Consider the following 24,334-nt stretch of genomic DNA (forward strand, 5'->3'; position numbering starts at 1 on the left):
ATTGCCTAGCCGTGCTGATTGGTAGGCACTTCCATGTCGCAACCCCCCGTATCAAGTCTCAATAAGTAGTCGTGCTGCTCCACACGTGCATACCATTGTCTCTTTTTTACTATGTGCAAGATTGTATTGGTGTTGCATCCGTTTTCTAACAGCATGCTCTGTAAGCTTCGCATTCCCGAGGTTGAAGTCTGAAAAAGTGTGGACAATTCACTCACGTATATTAGTTTCGATTTGTGTTAAAATGACCATCCAAACATGAGAAGTATACCAACGTTCGAAAAGACGTGAAAGAAACCAGTATTCAATATTGATGCTTTATTTATGCATCCAAAGACGGATACGATTAATAACCCGGTTAGTCGTTATCAAAACACATGTAGGTAGGTGACTGAAGTTTCCAACTAAATATGACATTAACTCTGACAACCATCGTCTACGAGGACATACGCAACTTCTCCAAACCTCTTCAGGCACGAAAAGCCTACTCAATAAGCACCGCAGTTGAAAAATGTTCCATATACTTACCTAGATGGAGGCAATATCAACTAACCAAAACTTTCTACTCTCGATAATCCTAGGTTGACTGGTACCTAGAAGTGTGGTTCCAACAAAGACACCGGCTCGAATAGCATTGAGGTTGGGCACGTCATCGTCGTACCGCAAATCATCATAAACCGCATTGGTGTATCCATTCTTCTGGGTGTTTGGGTAACAAGCTAGATCGGACATCCTGGAGAACCGGGCTCTATACCAAGCTAGACTGCACGCCAGCTCGAGATCTCTAATTAAATAACCCATTGTCTTGGGCACGTCGTGAAGTAAGGGGCCAAGACTTGTCAGCTGCCGAGGCCTCTTCTGATGTCTAAGTCTGAGCTCTTCATTTAGACCACGCCACCCTCTGCACTTGGTGGCAGCAGCCTAAGTGAGGTGCTGCAGCAATCGGCACAATCTCGAGACCCAAACACGCTCTGCCTACGTACATCAGGAGCTCATCCATTTGCCCGTGTATACACGGAGAAAGATGAGAGATTACAACAGCAAGGATCGGCGTTAGATGGTACAGTACAGTCCTTGTATGAGCAACTCAACGTGGTACGCCTCGCACCCATGGACCACCGAAAACCATGGTTCGAACCGAGGTCATCTATCAGAGACACACAAAGCTACCATATGCTCCCTGATTGACATGAAAAGAATATGGAAAGTATACTATGTACTGTTCGTTTCAAGATCTTGGGTTTGGCAGTAGACGGCAGACAACGCTCGAATTCTATTCCAATTCACTAGAAAAGACATAAAAGACTTGCGTCTCCGCCGTCAAATTTGGTATTTCGGTCTCAATGGTCGTTCATTGCGCATTGAGTGTAATTGAAAAAGCACCCACGCGTTCATGTTCTTGTCACAACCTTCACAACTCATAAATCAGTTACGTCAGACCAGCTGCCGAATTCGCAATCTGGCATAAATAGTCGCCCAGCATCCCTTTTATCCGTCATTCTTCCCCGTTTATACAGTTCCTCATCCATCCCACGTGCTTCTGGGCGTAAATTTTGCATGGGCGTTGAGCATCCCAGCTTTGATGACACATGTGGACGATGACAAGTGCGGCCTCGTCATACGCGCGATGCGCAGCTGCAAGGCCCGTAGGCTGAACGACGCCGTGGCCGTCGTGGTCCTCCGATCGCACCAGGCTGCTGATGGCTGCAGAAAGGGGAGTAACGGCCTTTTATAAGAACATAGGAAATGGATTTCATGTGCCTGGCCGTGAAGCGCCTCAAGGGTGAGGCAACACAACGCGGGTTGACGCCGGAGTCAGGTCGCGTTGCATTTGAAAAGAGCAGAGCGAGCAGCACGTGCGGGGAATCGGATTCGGGTATCGTTGATAGATGGGCGCAGATTATTGGCTTTGATGCTGTGCAGGTTTGGCTAGGTGCCACGAACGCGGGCACGGGTTTCAGCACCTTGAGGCGAAGGACTGTAGACTACCTAGGTAAGGTAGCATATATAATTGTTCTATTCTGAACAAGCAAGTATCACAGTGGTAGAAGTGGTAGATCTGTCCGTCCGGAACAGTGATGATAAACATCGAAGTTGCGGTAACTGGCACCTATGTCGCGATCTTATGCATGTGTTTTTAGTGAAGCATCCAACATTGCTCGAGGAAATCAAAGAGATATCATTCAAACGCTATCAACCCAACTTCTGGCCCTGTCATCTAGGTGCCTTTTATGTTCCACGTTTCAGTACAATACATCAGTGCATTTTCCCACCATTTAGTATCATCAGTTCCTCCTCTTTACAACTTGGAGAACACGGTCGGCACGGTTCCGCCCATCTCGACGAGCGTGCTCTTGTTCCGCACCCAGGCCTCGAGACCCTTACGTCCGTTCTCCACACCGACACCGCTCTGCTTCCATCCGCCGACGGCCATCTCGGCCGGCGACTCGCCCCACGTGTTGATCCACGTAATACCGGCCTCGATCTGTGAAATGACCTGGTGGCACTGGTCGATGTCTCTGCCGAAGACACCCGCGGCCAGACCCAGCTCCGTCGTGTTGGCGCGGCGCACCGCCTCGTCGATGGTGTCGTAGGTAAGGATGCACATGACGGGTCCGAAGATCTCCTCCTTGACGATGGTCATGTTGTCGGTGCAGTCGGTGAAGACGCTCGGCTGGATCCAGTGGCCGCCCTTGAGCGCCGAGGGAAGACCCTTCGGCTGGTTGGTGCCGCCAACCAACAGCGTCGCCTTGTCCTCCATAACACCCTTACGAACGTAGCTCTGCACCTTCTCGAGATGCGCCTTGCTGTTCAGGGGGCCAAAGTTCGTCGCGGGGTCGAAGAGGTCGCCCGCGCGGACGTACTTGAGCTTTTCTTGCACAACGCGCTCGAAGTCGGCCTTCATGGATTTGGGGATGAAGACACGGGTACCGTTCGTGCACACCTGACCGGAGCTGTAGAAATTGGCGAGCATGGCGCCGTCGACGGCCTGCTCGACGTCGGCATCGGGAAGCACGATGACGGGGCTCTTGCCGCCGAGCTCCATGGTCACGTACTTCATGCCGCCGGCGGCTGAGCCAGCAACCTTCTTACCGGTGCTGACCTGGCCAGTGAAGCTGACCTTGGCGATGTCAGGGTGGCTTGTCAGCGCAGCACCGACATCGCCAGCGCCGTAGATAACGTTGAAGACGCCATCAGGCACGCCGGCCTCCTTGTAGATGGAGGCAAGGTAGTGAGCGTGAAGGGGAGTGAACTCGCTAGGCTTGTAAACCATGCAGTTACCGGCCGCCAGGCAGGGTGCGGACTTCCACAGGGCGATCTGGATGGGGTAGTTCCAGGCGCCGATGCCTGCGCATACACCGAGGGGCTCCTTGGTGGTGTAGACGAAGGCGGAGGACCTCAGGCGGAAAGACTCGCCGTTAAGACCACCGCTGGCGACGAGGTTGGCGAAGTACTCGAGGACGTCGGCGCCAGTGACGACGTCAACGTACTGCGTCTCAGAGAAAGCCTTGCCGGTGTCGAGAGTCTCGATCTTGGCGAGCTCATCGTTGCGCTCACGAAGCAGAGCGACGGCCTTCAGGAGAATACGCGAACGCTCAATGGGGGGCGTGCTGGACCATGAGGGGAAGGCGGACTTTGCGGCGTCGACAGCCGCGTTGATGGAGGCCGGGGAGGAAGTGTGGATGGTGCAGACGGGCTTCGCCGTCGAAGGGTCGATGGACTGGAAAGTGCCTGGGGATTCCGAGTCGGGTTGGGCCTTCCCCGCATAGAAGGTGTGACGGTCCTGCTCTTGTGGCGCCATTTTTGTGATAAGGATTTGAGGGGAGTGAGAGATGGGGAATAATGCAACTGAAACTTCACTAACAAAAGTTCATAAAGGAACGATGGGAAGGAATGACAACTGGGGATGATTGGTTATAGATTCCCGTTAATGCGGCCAGCAGTAAGCGGAATGGAGGGCAAAGTGACAGGCGGTTCGCACCGAGACTGGCTGTCGATCGGAGTTACGGAGTCGGAGGTCAACGGCCACGGAAGGAGTCGATGGTCGTGTGGTAGAGGGTGAGAAAACTCGAGGCAGATCGGCGTGAGATCGGGATCGCGGAGGGTCTCGCCGGTCAGCTGATAATTGAAGGTAAAATGGGCTTGAGCTGGGGTGGTCGCAGATTTGCCGGGAGACCCCTTCCCAGTCCACTTCGTCGGCGGTGTGATGTCATAAGCAATACGTCATTGGCCGATAATCCACTCGAATGCAACACCAATCCACATCAAAGCCCAGGTCAGGGCCATTGAGAATCGACGACTTTTGTCTCCACTGAAGAAGTTTCAGCCTTCAAGGTCCAACATTGTGAAGAGCAGAAAAAAAAAAAGTTATTCCGGCATTCGTTGCGCGAGGGATGAAAAGGCTGCAACTACGGTCTCGACCGTTCCGGGTCTGGCCGTCGATATCGAACGATGTAGCGGCTTGAAGGGACTTGATCATCAAGGGTCTTCAAGGGTTCAATGTGACAGGTGTCGGTGGTTGGCTGAAAGAAACGGGATGTCGTACCATAAGCGGACAGCAGATACGGTAATAGAGATAGAAGTCAGATAGAGAGATAGGCTGAGCGGCAGTCGTTCAGCCTCACGCATGTCGAGATACCCCCAAAGCCGCGTATCTGCCTTAGTAGCACAGCAATCTGAGGTTCGTCCGCTCTGTCACCTCGACATCGGGCGCCGTCGCCGTGACTCCGAGCACATGACTCTGATAGCGATAGTGACGCAGGCCTGGAAGTAGCCGACAAAGAGACCAAGGCAATGAATGGTTGACTTGGCATGCCATCCCGGGCGACGTTAGACGATACGGCGGATGACCCGGATCAAGTCTACCGCGGTAAACGGCGCAGGCTGCAGCCACTCAGTCGATGCCAGCTCACCAGCCGCGAGGCAGAGTCAGATCAGTCATCGAGTCGTTGGCGTCAGAGAGAGACAGGAGACAGGGCTGTCGGCGACGGATAGATTCCGACGAGCGTTAGCGCGGGTGTCGCATGGGACGCATGACAGCTTGGGGAATGTCGATTGCAAGTCTTGCATATGGCCCCGGCAACCAACAACCTCGCCGCAAGCATGGTCGTTAATGCGCCATGGACTGGCGGGCAGAAAAACGCATGCTGAAATTAGACGGGTTGTGTCGGGATGGATATCTTTTTGGGGTTTGAGAAGCTGCAGAAAGGGACAGCAGTTTTCACTCGCCGGGTCAACCAGGCACAGTCGAGACGTCATGATTGGCCCGTGTCGTGAACTTGTCAGCAGCAGTTAGCTTGCTCTGGCCATTATTCGTAATTCCAACTCGACGACGTCGGACAGTTTCCACTCAAGTGGATGTCGCGGGAGACTTGGCAGGCATCGAAGGCCCCAATCAAGCAGGGAAGCGAAGGTGTGCTGAACAGCCTCACAAACAAAATTCTGCCGAGTCTTGCCTGAGGAGGTCAGCGGTGGCAGGTGGCAGAAACGGTGGTTGCCCAGCTGTGCGGAATGGGTGGGTCACCAGACATTGCCTGACCAGTCAGAAAACCTGGAAGTTAGAAAATCCGGCCCTGATTCTTTACTAATGCACGTCGATTGCAGGGATGCATAAACTTCCATTCCGTCTCCCAGGGAAGGGGACACTGGCGGGGCCACTTGCCTCCCACGGCAGCGGCCACCTGCAAACTGCAGGCTACAGGCTGCAGGCTTCTGCGCGCGAGTTGGCGAAAACTGGGAGCTACGGAACTAGAAGAAAAGAAAATGTTGGCAATTGCCATTGTCCAATGGGCCGTTGCCTCCCACGCTGTTCCGGACTTGGATGCCGCTCGAGCCCGGCGAGTCAGTTTCAATGCTTCGAAACCCGCTTTCTCTACAGGGCCCCGCCACCCACTATCGCGGGGTCCGAATCCACTTCCCTGCGCCTGCTGTACGAAGCGACATGGTGCTGAACGTCGGCTGCCGCTGGTGAGAGAGAGCTCATGAGGGGCCATGGGTCAAAATTTCTCAAAAAAATAAGTCCGTCTGGTAAGGATGAACCGGCTTCGAGGCCTCGTCTACGAGACCGTCAATTCGTTGATAATAAGCCCGGTCGTCCTCTTTTGATCGACACGGCCCCGACATCAAAGCTCTTGCTCTCATTCTCGGTGTACCTTCCCGGCCCAGAATCCTCCAAATCTCACCTCTGACCGCCTTCGCGCCGAGTCTTCCATTGTACAACCAACAACTTTCATCTCGGTCCTCCTTCGTGTATAACTGAGCCCTTCCCCCTCCTTCACTCATTCTATCTTTACTGGCCGGGCGCCTCGTTTGAATATCCGCATATCCTATCCGCCAAAATGTCTACTACTCAGCTCCCCGTTTCCGACGTCGACAGATACGACTATGTCATCGTCGGCGGCGGTACTGCTGGCTGCGTTATCGCCTCGCGTCTCGCCGAGGCCCTTCCCCAGAAGCGCATCCTCTTGATTGAGGCTGGCCCCAGTGACTTCATGGACGACCGCGTGCTGGACCTGCGCAAGTGGCTCGACCTTCTCGGCGGCGAGCTCGACTACGACTACGGCACCACCGAACAGCCCATGGGTAAGCTCTCATCCCCTCACCATCCCCGATAAGCTCATGCTGGGTTCGTCCCATCGTGAGTGACTGAATGTCAACTCAAAGAAGCTCACACCAATCGCGCACAGGCAACTCTCACATCCGTCACTCACGCGCCAAGGTCCTGGGTGGCTGCTCCTCTCACAACACCCTCATCTCCTTCAGGCCCTTCGAGTACGACTTGAAGATCTGGCAGTCCATGGGTGCCCACGGCTGGACCTTCCACGACTTCATGCGCGTCATGGACAAGCTCCGCAACACCGTCCAGCCCGTCCACGCCCGCCACCAGAACGAGCTTTGCCTTGACTGGGTCAACTCTTGCTCTTCCGCCCTCAACATCCCTATCCTCCACAACTTCAACAAGCACATTGCTCAGGATGGCGCCCTGAAGACCGGTGTCGGTTTCTTCTCCATCTCCTACAACCCCGACGACGGCCGCCGGTCTTCCGCCTCCGTTGCCTACATCCACCCCTTCCTCCGCGGCGACGAGAAGCGCCCCAACCTGACCGTTCTCACCAACGCTTGGGTTTCCAAGATCAACGTCAAGGGCGACACCGTCACCGGTGTCAACCTGACCCTCAACGATGGCTCCAAGCGTACCGTTACCGCCAAGAAGGAGACCGTCCTCACTGCCGGTGCCGTCGACACCCCTCGTCTGATGCTTCTGTCTGGTATCGGCCCCAAGCAGCAGCTCAACGACCTCGGCATCCCCCTCATTCACGACCTGCCCGGTGTCGGTGAGAACCTCCAGGACCACCCCGAGTCCATCATCATGTGGGAGCTCAACCAGCCCGTCCCTCCTAACAAGACCACCATGGACTCCGACGCCGGTATCTTCCTCCGCCGCGAGGCCCCCAACGCCGGTGCCAAGAAGACCTTCTTCAACCCCGACGGCATCCCCGACGGTGACATCGCCGATGTCATGATGCACTGCTACCAGATTCCCTTCACCCTCAACACCGGCCGCCTCGGCTACGACGAGCCCAAGGAGGGCTACGCCTTCTGCATGACCCCCAACATCCCCCGCCCTCGCTCTCGCGGCCGTCTCTTCCTCACCTCCGCCGACCCCAACGTCAAGCCCGCCCTTGACTTCCGCTACTTCACCGACGAGGAGGGCTACGATGCCGCCACCCTCGTCTACGGCATGCGCGCCGCCCGCAAGGTCGCCGAGCAGGCTCCCTTCAAGAACTGGATCAAGCGCGAGGTCGCCCCCGGCCCCAAGCTCCAGACCGATGAGGAGCTCTCCCTCTACGCTCGCCGCGCCGCCCACACCGTCTACCACCCCTGCGGAACCACAAAGATGGGCGACGTCCGCAAGGACCCGCTCGCCGTCGTCGACGAGCGCCTCAACATCAAGGGACTCAAGCGGGTCCGCATCTGCGACGCCGGTGTCTTCCCCACCATCCCCACCATCAACCCCATGCTTACCGTGCTTGGTTGCGCCGAGAAGGCCGCCGAGTTCATCATCCAGGAGGCTCAGGAGACCGCCCGTCTGTAAAAACATCTATACCATCAAGCGAAATATGTGTGTGAAATTTGTCTCGGGAGAGGAGAAAAAAGCATCTTGTTGCCATTTTCTATTTAAATGTTAGAACTAGCTATCAGGCATTATACCAATGATATCACGACATGAACCATTTAAACGCAGAGCATTGAGGACTTCATTCTTCGACACTGTATATCCAACTCGAATGTGACCATGCCGAGACGCCCCGAGGAAACCCACACGTTTCCACCACGACGCACCATCGAGCATGAAGAAATTTTCTGTTGAACTTCGAATTTTCGCCATGTTAGCTCAGCAACGCCAAGTGGGAACGATCGAGACGATCGGGGGTCCAAGGGCCAGTCCACATCGCGGAGATCGCGCGTCGGGATATTAACCCGAGGCGCATCGTCGGTGAATCAAGTGCCCGCCATCCGAGGCTTCTTTCATCTCAGTATTGGATTTGCTCACCCTTGATGTCCAATTCAAGGAAACAGAATCGAATCACCTTGGCTTTCGAATCATTAACAGCAGATGGTCCTTCAACGGCGTTCTAGAACCCACAGGTTCGACTACTGCCGCCCAGTGGAGCTTCCCAATCCTTTCGCGTAGTGTACTTCAGACGATCTTGATCGGATATCTATACTAGACCCTACGTGCATCTCAGGAGACCAAGCTTCCTGAAGTCCCTTAAAGTTAAGTGACGTCAAGGTGCTATCATTGGCCTAAATCCCAGGGGGGGGCTTTTTCTCAGTTCGAGTACGAGTAACGAACGGGCTTCTCCTGCTGTCCGGACTGTCGGTACGAGTACCTGCTCTATTCGGATAGCTTCTCAACTCGTGATTGGTTGGGTGTGGAAATCCGAGGGAATGGATGCGGTGGCGAGGGCGTGGTGGTGGCTGCAGGGAGGAGGATTCCGGGTTGCATTTGTGGAAAGATGTGTTGGTTCTTGGCTTCCTGCAGCACTCGAGTTCCAATAACTTAGTATCATTTGAAGGAATGGTTCTTGTTTTCCCGAAATGCTTGGAGTAATGTGGTGTCTGCATTGCTGCTGCGATCGCCAACGTATGGACTTGGCAAGCGAATATTCATCTCAGCTGGTTCTACTAAGAGATTATAAATTGCTAGAAGAGGCTTCAGCATCTCTCAACCAACCATTGATGTGCGTTCCTTGCGAATGAGTTCGCCATGGTTGACGGAGATGCCCCGTCACAGGTAGAGGCCAGCGGGATCCGAACCAGTCGCACGGGATATAGGCTTTCGAGTATGAAATCGCGACCATTCTGCAGCCGTCACCGTCAGGATATTCGAGGTTGATACTTCAGAGACGGAAGTGGGCACTGGTATCGTCCTTCATCCCGGACAACCACTACCGTACTGCATGCACCTAGAGGGCAGATGAAGATGAAGATTCCGGTCCAACTCAGCTGACTTATTGGAACACGGAAGCAATCATCCCCTTCCATTGGCGCTTTGTCGTTCAAATTTTAGACTGTAGGACCCTTTAGCCTTATTTATGCCGTCGTCCGTCGAAATATGGGTGTATTCTGATGAGAGTCAGCCAGGAGACTGGTAGATCTAACTGGAAGGGCTCATCGGGAAAACAACACTTCGCGAGAATCATATGGGTCTGAACCCGTCTTGGTTGAACGGAAGTCAAGCTGGTAGAGTATGTTGATTTATTCGTTCAATGTTCGTGAATTTGGTTTCCTGCTTGTAAAGACTAGCCGGACTAGTGGTACAGATATTTTACACTGACATCATTTCAATTCGATCCATTCATCCCCCCATCCCCATTCATCGGCGGCTCAGCACCTGGGAACGGTTGCAACACAGATTGCGGATTGACCGGCAGACCCCATTCCGCCATCTGCAAGAACCCCGCCGTCATCCAATCGTGGCCGCCTAGGGAGATGTTACCCCAGTCCCCGCCGAACTCCAGCCCAGACATCATCAAGGGAGACGTCGTGGTGGTGGGAGGGACGCCAATGCCGCCTGCGGTCTCCGTGCCGAGAGGCTGGGGATACGGTATTGGCGCCGTCGTTGTCGTCGGCGGAGCCAAGGTGCAAGCTTCGGCGAGGCCCACGACGACTGAAGAGGCGACTTCGTAGAGGACTTTGATGATGTGGTAAGAGGCTACTTTCTGGTGATTGGCGTCGTAGCTCTCGAAAAATTCAAGGATCATCTTGATGAGTTCGAGGTCCTGAAGCGCACTGCACTGCGTCCTGTTTTCAAGGATATTGACGAAGAGAATGTCGACGCTCCATGCGACCTGATACAGGAGGTAACTGTTCCGGTCAGCAATGTCCTCAATCGCTCTGGACGTGGTTCGAAACTTACATTGTGAATGGATGACTGAGCCGCTGATGTCTCAGCAGCGCAATAGTAGCCCTCGCAGCATTGACGCAGAGCGCCACGCTAGGCTTCATAGAGTCCTGCTCCTCATCGAGCAGCGGCAACCTGAACGCCGCCGAGTGGATGGCGACGACCATCTGGAAGTACATGAAATGCAGCACGCTCAGGCACATCATCCGGTTGTAGTCCGCGTCGACCAGATCCATCGACGGCTCGGGGCGGATCATCTCCGGGATCCCCTCGCGCCACTCCTGCAGCTCCGCGTCCAGCTGCGCGATCTCGTGCTCGAGGGCCGCGGCCGAGACGATGCTGCCGCTCTGCGAGTACAGCTTCGAGTAGATGTGGCCCTGGATCCGGGACAGGCGGACCTGCTGGTGGAAGTAGCTGAGCGTGACGTTGCCCGGGAAGTAGTACACCGCGTAGCCGTCCAGGGGGAATTCCTCCGGCAGGTCGATGAGGAAGTCGTCGGTGATGAGGGGGGGCTTGCCGATGCGCAGCATGAGGTCGTGGTCGAGCACGTAGGCTTGCCAGAAGAGGCGGCGGCGGTGGAGGATGTCGGCCTCGGAGAGCATGGACTTGAAGGGGTGGTCTGGGTTGTGGTAGCCTGCGAGCAGGATGAACTGGATCGCGAAGGCCAGAATGGATATCGCGATGTGGTTCTCGGCCTCGAAGATAAAGTACATTGCCTGTTCTCGTCAGTATGAGAATTCACGTGGTAGAACAGAGCGGTGTGCGGGTACAAGTGAAAGTAGAGCCCCTATCGTCATCGGGTTCGGGGTCTCGAGGATGGCGTTCGGGATCAGGGCGAGGGCGTTGTTGAGATAATGCTCATACTCCTTCGAGTCGCCGGCCCAGTCACGCGATCGCATCGAGTGCACGAGGATGACGTTGAGTGCTAGCCTCCATCCCGGCTCGTTGCACGGCTGGCCGTACATGTAAGCGTGAACTGCGGAGCGGACCTTGTTTTCCTGCAAGAGGCGTATGCCATGGTTGAGATTTCTGAAGAAGTCTGTGATGACGAGTTAACGGCGGAGTCCACTGACATTTGTATCAAGCATTGTGAGAAGTACTTACCGTTCATACACCCGATGATGACATCGTTAGGAGGGAAGGGGTAGTCTCTGGGGGAAGAAGCAAAGTTAAGACTTCTTTGGGGCGCGAAACTTCGTATCCTTCGCAGGAGCGCTCGAACAGCTTCGGAGAAGCGCTTGTCACCAACTAATGTGTCGATCTTGGTGATTCCCTCAATAGAAAAGAGAGAGCATTGGCCTTCAAGACGGGTTAGAAGAAGTTCAGATGCCTCTAATAGCCGAACCCGACTTACCCGAGACCCCAACTGTGCCCTCTGACGCCCCGGCATAGTACGGCCTCGTCGTTCGTGATGAGCTTGAGGCTGGTGAGGGTGGATATGATGGTGAGCGCTGAGCAGGGCCTGTCGTGGCCACGCTTATGCTCGATCGAGCCGGCTTGGTGGTGACCGGGGGCTCTTCAGGCGTCAAGACTTGAGTGCTCTGCTTCCGTGTCTTCTTTGGAGTGGATTCTTTCGGCTCTTGAAGCTCCTCTACCAGGCGCTCCATCTGCGCTAGCCTGGTGACAATATTCTCATACAATCTTCATCATTGATATATGACGTCAGCGACATTTCAGTGTGAAAAACTGCAGTTTTTGGATTCACATACTTCTTCTCTCCCCGCCTCGTGCCCTTCTTTCTTTCGGGCCATACACATTCCCCGCCATATTTCTCACATCCAGAACATACAGGCCTTCTATGGTCGCATTTGACCTATCATTGAATCGAGTCAGTTCCCGATAAAAATGAGTGAGGCAAGTCTCAAGCGTAGTCAAAGTCCCAGTACGAACCTTTCGAGTCCTACAGCCCGTGCATGAGAGTGACAGGGCCTTTGGCGTCTGCCGTTGGGCTTCCGACGTCTCTTGCATCGCGTTCGGTCGGGACCACGGAGCTCTGATACCGAGACAGTGGCAGGGCAAAATTGCTATGGAGTAGAAAGATGTCCGGAGAACACGGGGGGGAGTAGAGCAGCGGCGGCGGCGGCGCGGGATAAGAGACAGTACCTTACGGACAAGCCCCCAGCCGGACACGCCGGGTGTACCTGTTAACGCGGCGCGAAAGCACGAGCCGCGAGCCGCGCCGGTCGCTCTCGGTTTCGGTCGGATGACTTTTATCAACCAAACTCCGGCGCTAAAGCCTTGGAAAACCGCCTGAAGTGGAAGCGTACAGCGTGTTTGATTTCTAAGATCCGATCGCGGGCTGGTCCGCACTCGCGCCTTTAGGTTCTTATTATTCGTTATCCGCCGAAATCGATTGGTCATACCGTAGGCTGGAAAAAAGCTTACATTGAGTGCCGGCGGGTTCGTTCATGTCTGTGATGAGTCATTGGAAAGGTGTACGCGCTGATTTGCGGTGGCCTGCCTGCTTGGCACTTAATGCCCGACGGTGATCGGAGTACGGATAGAGTAGAGGTTCCCACGACGTAGCGAGCTCGGCTCGGTTTACGACGGAGATGCGACGCTGTACCGGAGGTTTTAGAGAGTTTCATTTGATATTCATAGGGAACAGAAGGCCGTAAATTAGCCGGCGGAGTTAGTTTGACGAACGAATTAGTAATTCACAGTCACTGGGCGTAATTACCACTTCCAGTCGTGAATAGTCGTTACCAGGACCAAGAGAGAAGCATCCCTGATATTTTAATTACAATGATCTACCGACATGAGCTGACTCATATGCCAACGTCAACGCCCATCTCACAGGGAAAAAAAAAAAAAAAAGGTGAAACCAAGAATGTATAAACTCAAGCATCACTCGTAAGCTCTGTGTTCGTTGCGCTGACAAACAGCAGGAAGGCCTGTATTCTCGGTCTCGTATTTGCAGGTCAAATGGTTCCCAGCTGCGACGTATTTTGGAGTTACTGATTGGGTATGGTTCTACCACAACCCCTTGGCAGCAACTCTATCTAGAGTCGCGCTGCAATGAAGCCGTTTTGCTAAGGTTCCGGATACGAGAGTTACGTTCTTTGGCGGTCCTATATAGCCATAACCTCACAGTGTGACTCCATTGCAGATTTTTGAATTAATAGGCAAGGCAAGCCAACATAACGACGCAGATATATCTGTTCAATCATACACCTACTTTGACACTGGTTAGGTCTGGTCGTTAGATCTCGCCATCATTTTGAATAGTCCCCAAGCCATGGCTGAGGTTTCGCAGATCAGCACTCAGTCATCTCCTCCTAAAATTCAGGCAAAGGTAATAAAGGTTACTCAGCTCACATTTGAGGCTGGCCATTCAAAGTATCGTATCAACATCGAATTGCCTGGAGATGCCACATACGAAGTTGGGGATTGCTTGGACGTCTACCCAAGCAATGTTCAGCAGCCTATCGCAGAGCTTGACGACTTGTTCCGAATTCGCAATGCATTATCTACTACCGAGGGAAACGTCTTAGTCTCTGAAGAGGCTATCAATGAACCTGTGACTTCCAAGGTGAGCTTGCCATGTTAACGCCAATGTTTCAACTGCATGTACTGAGAACCAATGTTTGAAATAATCAGCAACTCGAGGTTTTAATAGATTGTTTCGCCGATCACCAAGACAAATCAACGTTTCAAGCAGCCAGAGAGAACCTCTGTAAAGCACCAGGTCATCTACGACCATCCATATCACAACTACTGGATGCTTATCCCAGTATCAAGATCCAGTCAGATCAACTGAGCGCCGTGCTCCCACCTCTTAGGCCTCGACGATACTTCATCTCGTCATCACCCCTCAAATCTGCGTCAAGATGCTCGCTGACCTGGTCTCTCAAAACAAACCACTTCCCCGGTTTTAACAGTCAAGATCGTGCCATGGAAATCGGAATGGCGTCACACTTTCTTGCTCGACTCGCACTAGGAGACACTCTGACCTGTGCCCCGAGACCCCGATCGATATTGCGACCTCCTGCGGATTTGAGTACGCCAATCATAATGATATGCGACGGTGATGCTATCGCACCTTTCATTGGGTTTGTTGAGCATCGAGCAGAGCGAATCCGGCGGGACCCGGCGCTTTGGGACGAGATCGCGCCGGCATTGCTGTTCGTGGGCTATGACAACCCGCAGCAGGCGATAATACCACTGGAGCTTGGCAGCAGCGGCGTAGTCGATGTGCGCTACGCGTTTCGTGACTTCGGGGAGGGGGGCGACTTCGTGGGAACAGCGGAACAAATAATGTGGGCTGATCGAGAAGAGGTCATGAAGCTTTGGAACCGCGGGGCAAGTCTTTTTGTTTGTGGAACTACGCAAGTTATCGATATCGAGGTCCAGCAGATCATGCTAAGGATCTTGCAAGAAGCACACATAAAGCGAGGCGGACTGCAAACGGAAACTGAAGTGGATGAACGGTGGGAAAGAATCTTCAGAGAGACAAATAGGTACAACGTCGAAATTTTCTGAGGTCGCTATTCTTACGAATTAATCTCATCGTTCATGAGAGACGCTCTCAGGGTAAGTAGGGATTTCTTGCACTCCTAACATTGCCAGGTATACGCGCCCTGTTATCAGGGTCTCATTTGACAATCTTGCGCGCCGCACTAACTGCTCCCTCTCTGTGCTAGCGCCTTTGACGTCATCAACCTATTCACCCAGCGACCATCAGAATCCTCCCTCACCTGTCAATCTTGTTTCTCAAAGGAAACTTCAAATAATGACTTATTGAGTATCTGACGGTACAGAATCACCACAGCTTCAGGCAGAAAATAATCGCATCGCCATGGGAAACACTATCTCGACTTTCTTTCCACCTGCGCCCAGCTTTCTGGAAAAGGACCTTCCGAGCCAGACCGGGCGCGTCTTCATCGTCACTGGCGGGTACTCTGGAGTAGGATATGAGCTAAGCCGTATGATCTGGCAACGCGGCGGCGTCGTTTATATCGCCGGACGAGACGAAGAAAAAGCCCGCGAAGCCATCGCCTCCATTCAAAAGGAGTCAACTGCGGAATCCACCGACGGCGGACTGCGCTTTCTCAAAGTAGCTCTTGACGACTTCTCGAGTATCAAAGCGGCGGCAGATAGGTTCATGGCCGAAGAAAAGCGCCTCGATGTTCTCTTCAACAACGCCGGTGTATCCAACCCACCCGTCGGTTGGGTGTCAGCTCAGGGTCATGAGATGCAACTTGCGACGAATTGTCTCGGCCCTTACCTCCTGACGAAGCTGCTAGCCCCATTACTCAAATCCACGACCAAACTCACGAGGGAGACCGGCGCCGTACGCGTCACGTTTACAACTTCCATCGCGACGCAGCTCGGTGCCCCTGATGGCGGAATCGATGTCAACAAGCTCCTGAAGCCATCAACAGACCAGCAAGTCAACTATGCACTGTCGAAAACCGGCAACTGGTTTCTTGCCGACCACTTTGCCAAGGAGCTAGGTCCCCACGGTGTTGTTAGCCTGGTTCTCAACCCTGGGAATCTAAAGACTCCGCTGCTTCGTCACATGCATTGGCTTGTCGGTGTTGTGGTATCACCACTGTTGTATCATCCGCGGTTTGGTGCTGACACCAACCTGTGGGCAGGGTTCTCTCCAGATGTCACTGTCGAAGATGGGGGCAGATGGGTTGAGCCATGGGGTCGATTTCATCCAAACCCTCGGGTCGACATCATGAATGCCATGAAGACTAAAGAGCAAGGCGGAACTGGCCAAGGAGCTGCGTTGATCGAGCTTTGTGAGAAGGTCACCTCTGATTATTCATGACCTCATCGAAGTTTGAAGCTCGCATATCGTTCTTCGAGAGCAGATAATTCTCAAATACAAATACAGCTGAACCTCGCATCAAATCTACACAAGTCCCGGATCTGTGATATCTTCCGGGCAAACGATGCTTCGTGGCCAGAGCAGCCAGTGCTCCCACTCAACTCCGAGGTATCGGGAAATAATACCAAAAAGATACGCGCCTGAGTCACCTATTTGCCACAAATCTCTGGCCAAGTGTAGTATCGCAGCATAGTGTGCCAGGACAGCGAGAGCCTCTGGTACCCGCTGCGTCAACATCTCTGCAAAGTCTTCGGTTACTAGCAAAGACCAAGCAAATACCATCTGGTACACATGTTTACCCCGAGTAAGCATGCGTACTTCGTGATCATCCATGGCGATCTGGACTAGCTCTATTGCTCCCCGGCAACTCTCCAACGAGGAAGCAGATAGGCTTTTCGAGTCGGTAAGCAATGTCAGAATACCGTCACAATGATGACCTTGAGTCCTCAAGCGTCCGAGATCCATTCCCCAGGCCATCAAGGGGCATAGCTCGGATTCTTTCAGTAGCGGCCACGCGCGGTTGACAATCATCTTGACTCCTCTGCGAATTCTCAAGTAGCTAACGTAGCAATCCAGGAAGGCACCCAAGCCATCGCCTCTGAAGGCGAGAGCATCTATGCAAAGATGCCGGCCGAGGATGGAGGAGAAGAGAACCATCGGGACACAGGTCGACTCGTCTATTTGGGCTCTCTGAGCGTTGAATAGAGAGATGGCTCGTGTTTGAAGTTGAACTGCATCATTGAGATACTCAGAAGTCCTTTCTGGCTCGACGACAGATAGATGACGGGCGGACAAAGCCAGCACCTCATGAAGAAGATAAGGTGCGTCGATACCGGTCTTTAAGATCAGTTGTGTGCTTCGCTCCAGGAGACCATCTTCAAGTTCTGGTATTGCCATTTTGAGGGAAAAATGAACAAGTAACTCCATATGATTCATGTTGATTCCAGCATCTGGGCAAGGTCGGATGGACTCCTTTCCAGTAAGGTGGGCCAAGTCGGGGGTCGGTATGATTGCCGGGCTCCGCCTTCCCGGTGATCCGGTAATCGCATCCCGCTCCGGTGTCGTTGTTTTAGACGAAGCAGCGGACGTATATTCTGCTGTTGGCAACTCGTTTGAAGATGACATTGGTATGGATAGTGGAAATACGCATTTGCGATCCACCATACTGCAGTTGACGCATCTCGGACGGGTCTCATCGCACTGTTTGCCGAAGAGCATGTGTATTAGCGATTGAACTCACAGACTGGAGCAATATTGCTGACCTTCATATGCCGACGTTTACATTCAGCGCAACCTCTGCGTGATTTCCTGTGTGGGCGTCGATGCATGGTTGAACTCCAGACTTGCCAATGCGGGAATTCGGCGTGAGTAAGAAGAATAAGAAGAACTAGGAAGTGAAGATTCGCGGCCACAGCCACGTAATCTCTTGACAGCGTGTTTGCCCAGATTTCTGACAATTTGTAGAAACATATGCATTTCGAAACGATCCACAGATTTTCCGCTAAGCCACCTCAGCTCTTTTTCAATACGGGTTATTTGCCATTGGTGGTCAACACTGCTGATTCTAAGCCACAACCTCTGTGCTGTTGCGGGAATACACGTATTCGGTGAGCACCGAGCGAATGGAACGCAGCTCTTTGGAATCGATCCACTTATCAAATACGTGTATTTGGATATCAACACACTCGACCACCAAAGTCAACAGGCTTTGTTTTAGTCAAGATCTCACAGATCAAGCAAGCATGCTTCTTCGTGATTCAATTGAATTCGAAATTGAACTTTTACGCCTCTTGTCGCTAAAGATGTACTATCTCACTTGGCTGCCAGTGCACTTCTTTGTCTGAGTACCCTTCCATATCGCAACAATATCGGAGGTACGACGCAGAGAACAGTCGCAATAACCGCAAAAACGGTTAATGCGATGTTGAAGTCGAGTGCTTCGAACATGATCCTTCCAAACAGCGGAAATGTGGCGCAGCACAGCGACCGAACCAGCGCCAAAGCAGCAAAACCGCTAGCGGCGTACGTCTGGTAGCAGTCCGTCAGATAACCGGCGAGGACGTGGTCGAACTCGTTGACCGCGTACCCTACCGGTATCAGGGCTGCAGTCGGAACAGCCCAATGTACGGACGAGACTTGTGGCGGGATTGTCCAGGCGAAGCACCAGAGACCGATGGCCAGGATTGGCGCCCCGATGACGAATCCGGCGCATTTCGACTCTGGAGTGATGGGCAGATGTGCCGCGGTCCTGTTCGCAAAGACGCGGTTGTCGTAAAAGCGTGTCAAGAGAGTCAGAAGCATGCCAATTCCAAGGGCAAGAAACGGCAGGTTCTTCCAAGCACCCTCGAAGCCCATCCCGACGTAAACCATTGGCAAGACTTCCGTGAACAGGTAGATCAGTCCGAAGGCCATTGCGCTGATAACAGATACGAAGAACACGATGGGCTCGGTGAAAAAGAGACGCAGTGGCCGAATGATATCGAGGTGTTCGCGCTGGGCGGTGTTGGGGTTGCCCGTCGCCTCAGACTCGATCTTGGCTAAGGCAACCGAGGGCCTGGATTCCTTGATGGTCATCAAGAGAATCGCCAAGACTCCGGTGACAATCGCTGCCGTGTAGAAGATCCATGGCCTGGAGTACAAGCGTTAGCGTGTGATGAAAGATGATTTCATGAATGTCTTACCAACTAAGCTGCGACATTATCGCCGCACCGAATACAGGCCCCGCCAGAATAGCCATGTTGGCCATCAGCGCCCACATGAAAATCCACCATACTCTGGCTTTGGTGTCCCACATATCTTCAATGCTTCCCGTAGAAATGACCGTTGGCGCAGCAGACAGAAAGCCACCGGCAAGGCGGCCAATAACGACTCCTGGAATAGTAGGCATGGCTCCTACTATGACGCAGGAGACGCTGTACAGAGCCGTGCTGGCCACATAGAGCTTCTTGCGACCGAAAGACTCTGACCAAGGGGGCAAGAAGACTCCTCCAATGGCTTGAGCGATGAGGTATGTTGACACGAAGATGCTGGTAGCCGCAACAGCACTAAGCCCAAGATTGCGGTGTTCGTGTTCGGCAACAGGCGTCTTTCCGGAGTCAGAAAACTTGCTGGGATTTCAGACAATTGTGACAGAAAACTTACTCCTGCGGTGCTAATCATGGTGCTGTGTCCAACATTAGTCTCGGCTGCGCTGGAGAAAACAGACGGTCCACCCACGTGAAGAATTCCAAGAAGATGATCAGAGAAGTGTCGTATATCTTTCGTGCCGATCCCCACTGTCGCGGATGGCCTTCCTGGCTGGTTGTCCCATCGTTGGAGCCCGAGTCGATGCATGCTTCCGGATCGTGTATTTGAGTGATCGTGGTTCTCGGAGTACAGAATTCCATTTCTATGCTTTTGTGTGTAGAGAGGCACTTGTCGCGGAAATCATGGACCTCAAGGGAGTCCTGGAAACTCCCAACGGAACCGTAGTCGATAATTAAATGCCTTCATGTGAAGATGTTAGCCATTTCAAGGTTCCAAATGACGAATCCCAAACAAGGCGTTATGTAACTAGAATCACCGCAACAACTCTATCCAATGCGAGTCTGCAACTTACCTCGACATTTTGACTTTGCCCAGCGTTCTCAACGGCGACTGTTTCGAGACTGCTTCCTCAACGTGATTCGGCTCCACCAACCTGCGGAAGATTTCCAAAGGTGTGATCGCGCCATATTGCGAGCGATTAGGATTCGACATGACCTTGAGGCTCTTATTAAATGGTGACCAGATGCCAAGGACAACGCGGGCCAGGCCCAGCAACACCCGAACATTTTCAAGCATCTGTGAGCAAGCAAACCGAAGCGGCTGAAGCCATGGCAGGGGGCCATAGAAGCGGCAGATGAATGAATTATTCTTCGGTTGGTCTCCTAACGGCTAGTATGTTTTACCTCGACAGAAGCCGTCGCCTCGCTTAAGTCGGTTTTCAGGTCAAAGATGAGCCAGCCACAGTAGTGTAGTTTTTCCCGTCTGTGCTTCTAGAAAAAAATGATTCGGGCACTTGTAGGATGCAATATCGGACTTCAACTCCGGGGATGGAGGCTCACCCCATTGCTGCCGCGGAAACCCACAAGACCTCGTGTGTGAAGCTCAAGCCGAACTCCTCCCCTCTCGACGTAATTTGGACAAATTCGTGATAGATCGCCATCGCAAGCACTGAGAGTATTGCAAACATGCAGTTCAGGCAAGTGAAATTAGCGCGTCCCGACGGTCTGGTAGTCGTGGGGGAGGGACCGGGGGCTAGCGTCGTGCTCTCTCCGTCTTTGGAACGAGCCGAGACTCGGCACTTCGGCCACTAGCCATATTAGACAAGCTAGACATGTTTGGGTGGACGTTGAGAACTATTAAGGAGAGGCAAACAATACGGAAATGAACGGAAATTCGTCCCATCCCAGCCCAGTCCGGCCCAGCCGGTGCAAGCGCCGGCTGGAGATGCATACAGCAAACGAGAACCAATGGCGGTGTACGTTTCTTAGCCACTAGGAATGCGGCAATGGAGATCAGCCGCAGTCCACCAACGACAAGAAATGGCCCAGAAATGAGCGTCGAGTGTGGCACAGAGTGCAGCGGATATCTTGGCAGCGGGGTAGCTGATGGGTTCGAGGCAAACAAGACCCCCGGGAGATTTGAAGCACGTTTGTTTCCAACGAAAACAGCAAAGGCCCGTTCATCGGGAGGAGCTACTTACGCGGACCGGGTCGTAGACTGGAGTCTGTGACAAAGAACTCCTTTACAATCTCAATCAGTTCATGCAAGGCCCAGATTAACCCTTACTTTTCAATGGACCCTTCGGGAATCATTGGCATCATTGGTGTCGTCGGTCAAATTGGCATCGCGAGTGGGAAGCTTGGTCTGAACTGGAAAGAAGCACCCGACGATGTGAAGGCCTTCATGAGTGAGCTCAGAGGTCTGAGCAAGATTCTTTTTGAAATCCAAAACAAACTCATCGACAACCCCGAATTCGTATCGGCCTTTGAGGGGAAAAGATCGGCCGTCATCGCCAATCTTGCCACCCCGTCTAGCTCCGACGATTCAGCTGTACTCTTTACTTGCAAGGAGGAGCTAGATGGTCTACTTCAAAAGCTCGAAAGCCTCAGTCAGGGGAAACTTTTCGGATGGAGACGGATGAAGGCCGCGTTCCTCAACGAGCGGCTGCAGAAAGCTGTGAAGGACTCGCAGCGTCGGTGCCAGAGCTGGTTGACAAACATGATTGCTGTTGACAACGCTGCTCTGCTTGCGAATACGAACATCGAAGTAAGGTCCACAAGGAAAGAGGTTCGAGATCAGCGGCAAGAGGAAGAAAAGAAGAGACACCTCGAGAGCAAGAAACGGATACTAGACTGGATTACTCCGATTGACTTTGCTGCGCAGCAAACCGACAATCTGGACCGACGACAGGCGGGTACCGGAGGTTGGCTTCTTGATTCCCAGGAATTCCAGGCATGGGTTGAGAATGACCGCCAAACCCTCTTTTGCCCCGGGCTTCCTGGTGCAGGGAAGACGATGCTATCATCGATAGTCGCCGAATATCTTCAGGATCGATTCCAAACCGACGAGACCATAGGCGTCGCGTATGTCTTTTGTAATTATCGACGGCGAGACGAGCAGACCTCTCGCAATCTTCTCGCGAGTCTTTTGAAGCAGCTATATCAAGGCCTTCGCGGTGGCTTCAGTGACATAGAGACAGTCTACGAAGGACACGCCAGTGGCAAGAGGCCGCTATCGACAGAAGAGATCAAACATCATCTTCGATCTATTACCACGCGATACACCAAAGTGTTCCTGGTTTCGGATGCTTTAGACGAGTGCCGAGTGGAGGGGGAAAACCGGGACAAGTTTCTCTCGAGTATCCTTGAGCTTCGCAAGATCGCAAACGTTAATTGCTTTGCTACCTCGAGAACAAATCCTGAGATAGCAAATCATTTCGCCCACGACCATGCGATAGAGATACGAGCTGCGGATGATGACGTCAGAGCCTACTTGGACGGCCACATATCGCAGCTTCCCTCTTCCGTAAAGAAGAACAAGGAGCTTCAAGATGATATCAAGGCTATGATCGTAAAAGCTGTCCAGGGAATGTGAGTGAGACACATCAGTTTGACAACCGGCTTGTTGAGATCCGACAACTGACGTACTTTGCTCTTTACCATGTAGGTTTCTTCTGGCCGAACTTCAATTGAAGTCTCTAAGAGGAAAGCGCTCAGCAAAAGCCGTGAAAGAATGTCTCAAGAAGTTCTCTGGTGGCTCCGATGCATATCATAATGCATATGACGAAGCCATGGAGCGTATTGAAGGCCAGCTTGAAGACCAGGTCACCCTCGCAAAAGACGCACTATCGTGGATCATCTGCGCCAAGCGACCCTTGACGACGGAGGAGTTGCAACACGCTCTTGCCGTGGAGAAAGGAAGCAAAAGTCTCGATAAAGACAACATACCCGAGCTTGACGACGTTGTGTCGGCCTGCGCCGGACTGGTCACCATTGACGAAGAGAGTCGCATCATTCGGCTTGTCCACTACACAACTCAAGAGTACTTTGAGAGAACCGCTCATCGTTGGCTGCCCGATGCGCAACGTCTTATCACAGTCTCTTGCATCACATACATTTGCTTCGACGTCTTTCAATCGCTTGCGGAACTGAACATCCCAAAGCGATATTCTAGTAACCCACTGTACGGATATGCCGCCACCAACTGGGGTCACCATGCTCGTCTAGTATTCCCTCCATGCGAAGAAATCCTTGAATTCTTATGTGGGACGGAACATGAAAGAAACATTCGTTCATCATTTGAGGCAATTCTTTGGAACTACAACCTTCAACGCCACATGGACGACAGGTGGTCTTGTGGAAGGCCAGGAAGTATAGTTGGAATCCATCTGGCGGCTTACTTCGGGCTCAAGGAGGCTTTAATTACACTTCATGCCTCGCAGAGAGAGGTGGGTGTATGTCTGACGCAAATGTTATACTGCCCAGTCGGTTTAACACAAACCTCAGTTTAACCTAAACGTCAAAGACGATGAAGGCTTCACGCCATTGATCTACGCTATGGCATTCGAGAACTACGATTTCGTAGACTTTCTTCTGAAGTTTGAAGACGTCACCCTCAATTCTGCCATCCTCGATAGCTCAAAGACTTCGATACCCGGCTCAATCAGGACTAACAGCATTGACGTCAATGTCCAAGATGATACTGGCATGACGCCATTGTCACACGCAGTTCGAATGTACCAAGTCAAGATGGCGGAGCTTTTACTGGCCTCAGGTAAGGTTGACGTCAACTTGCGAGACGCTAAGCGTCGGTCGTCATTATCAATAGCAGTAGAGCAAGATCAAACCCAAATGGTTGAGCTTCTCCTGAGAACAAATGGAATTATCGTCGACTCGAAGAACCCTGAAGGTCGGACAAGCTTGTCGGTCGCAGCTGGGACAAACAGCCTGAAGATACTGTCGCTTCTCGTCGAGACTGGAAAGGTCAACGTCAACTCAGTAGACAACTTCGGTTGGACACCTTTGCACTGGGCTGCAGAAGCAGGACACGAAGAAATCGTCTCGCTACTAGTGGAAACCGGACACGCCAATCCTGTAACATTCGACAAGAATAACGAGACACCGCTTTGGACGGCCATTGATTCGAGGAGAGATGGAGTCGCCAGGTACCTACTGTGCAAAGGGAAGGTTGATGCCTGTTTACATGTAAGACAAAAGAGGTTGAGGAGGACTCCGCTGGATTCTGCGGTCAAATGGCTGGGTCTTGAGCACGAGATCACCAAGCTTCTCCGAGAAAGAATGGAAGTGCTCGCGCAGAACAAGGCAGCGGAGGCGGGGGAAGGCAACCAGAAAGAGCGACGAGAAACAGACTCGAAGACGTAAAAGAAAACAGAGGAAACCTCAAGAAAGCTAGAAAGACTGTTCTCTGGGAACCTGTCGCGGTCTTTAGTCACAACTATTTGTACTCGTTTTGCACGCCTATAAGCGGATTCTGGGTCGGCTGGGGTTGAAATACCCCTAGCAGCGTCAGATCAACCCCAGCAGGAATCAAATGAAACACGAAAA

At 52.7% G+C, this 24,334-nt stretch overlaps 6 protein-coding genes across 6 annotated transcripts; 3 read left to right on the forward strand and 3 right to left on the reverse strand.

The window, feature by feature from the left end:
- Positions 1-2,296: 2,296 nt before the first annotated feature.
- CkaCkLH20_00288 (betaine aldehyde dehydrogenase) lies at positions 2,297-3,799 on the reverse strand (the record flags this gene model as incomplete). Its single annotated transcript, XM_038883008.1, has 1 exon — positions 2,297-3,799. One exon carries the CDS (start codon positions 3,797-3,799, stop codon positions 2,297-2,299), a length of 1,503 nt encoding a protein of 500 aa, XP_038751713.1.
- Positions 3,800-6,335: 2,536 nt separating this feature from the next.
- On the forward strand, positions 6,336-8,092 carry CkaCkLH20_00289 (GMC oxidoreductase; the record flags this gene model as incomplete). Its single annotated transcript, XM_038883009.1, has 2 exons — positions 6,336-6,579; positions 6,684-8,092. The coding sequence occupies 2 exons, from the start codon at positions 6,336-6,338 to the stop codon at positions 8,090-8,092; spliced, it is 1,653 nt and encodes a 550-aa protein (XP_038751714.1).
- A 1,753-nt stretch (positions 8,093-9,845) lies between these two features.
- On the reverse strand, positions 9,846-12,012 carry CkaCkLH20_00290 (fungal specific transcription factor; the record flags this gene model as incomplete). Its single annotated transcript, XM_038883010.1, has 5 exons — positions 9,846-10,368; positions 10,421-11,121; positions 11,176-11,444; positions 11,510-11,704; positions 11,760-12,012. The coding sequence occupies 5 exons, from the start codon at positions 12,010-12,012 to the stop codon at positions 9,846-9,848; spliced, it is 1,941 nt and encodes a 646-aa protein (XP_038751715.1).
- A 3,191-nt stretch (positions 12,013-15,203) lies between these two features.
- Positions 15,204-16,184, forward strand: CkaCkLH20_00291 (uncharacterized protein; the record flags this gene model as incomplete). The annotated part of the gene is made up of 1 exon (XM_038883011.1): positions 15,204-16,184. The coding sequence occupies one exon, from the start codon at positions 15,204-15,206 to the stop codon at positions 16,182-16,184; it is 981 nt and encodes a 326-aa protein (XP_038751716.1).
- Positions 16,185-18,056: 1,872 nt separating this feature from the next.
- CkaCkLH20_00292 (MFS multidrug transporter) lies at positions 18,057-20,066 on the reverse strand (the record flags this gene model as incomplete). Its single annotated transcript, XM_038883012.1, has 5 exons — positions 18,057-18,873; positions 18,926-19,329; positions 19,386-19,407; positions 19,461-19,730; positions 19,843-20,066. The coding sequence occupies 5 exons, from the start codon at positions 20,064-20,066 to the stop codon at positions 18,057-18,059; spliced, it is 1,737 nt and encodes a 578-aa protein (XP_038751717.1).
- A 996-nt stretch (positions 20,067-21,062) lies between these two features.
- CkaCkLH20_00293 (ankyrin repeat protein) lies at positions 21,063-24,151 on the forward strand (the record flags this gene model as incomplete). Its single annotated transcript, XM_038883013.1, has 4 exons — positions 21,063-22,360; positions 22,437-22,866; positions 23,276-23,543; positions 23,598-24,151. The coding sequence occupies 4 exons, from the start codon at positions 21,063-21,065 to the stop codon at positions 24,149-24,151; spliced, it is 2,550 nt and encodes an 849-aa protein (XP_038751718.1).
- Positions 24,152-24,334: the final 183 nt, after the last annotated feature.

Source organism: Colletotrichum karsti (genome assembly GCF_011947395.1).
Source record: "Colletotrichum karsti strain CkLH20 chromosome Unknown Scaffold1, whole genome shotgun sequence".
NCBI lineage: Eukaryota > Fungi > Ascomycota > Sordariomycetes > Glomerellales > Glomerellaceae > Colletotrichum > Colletotrichum karsti.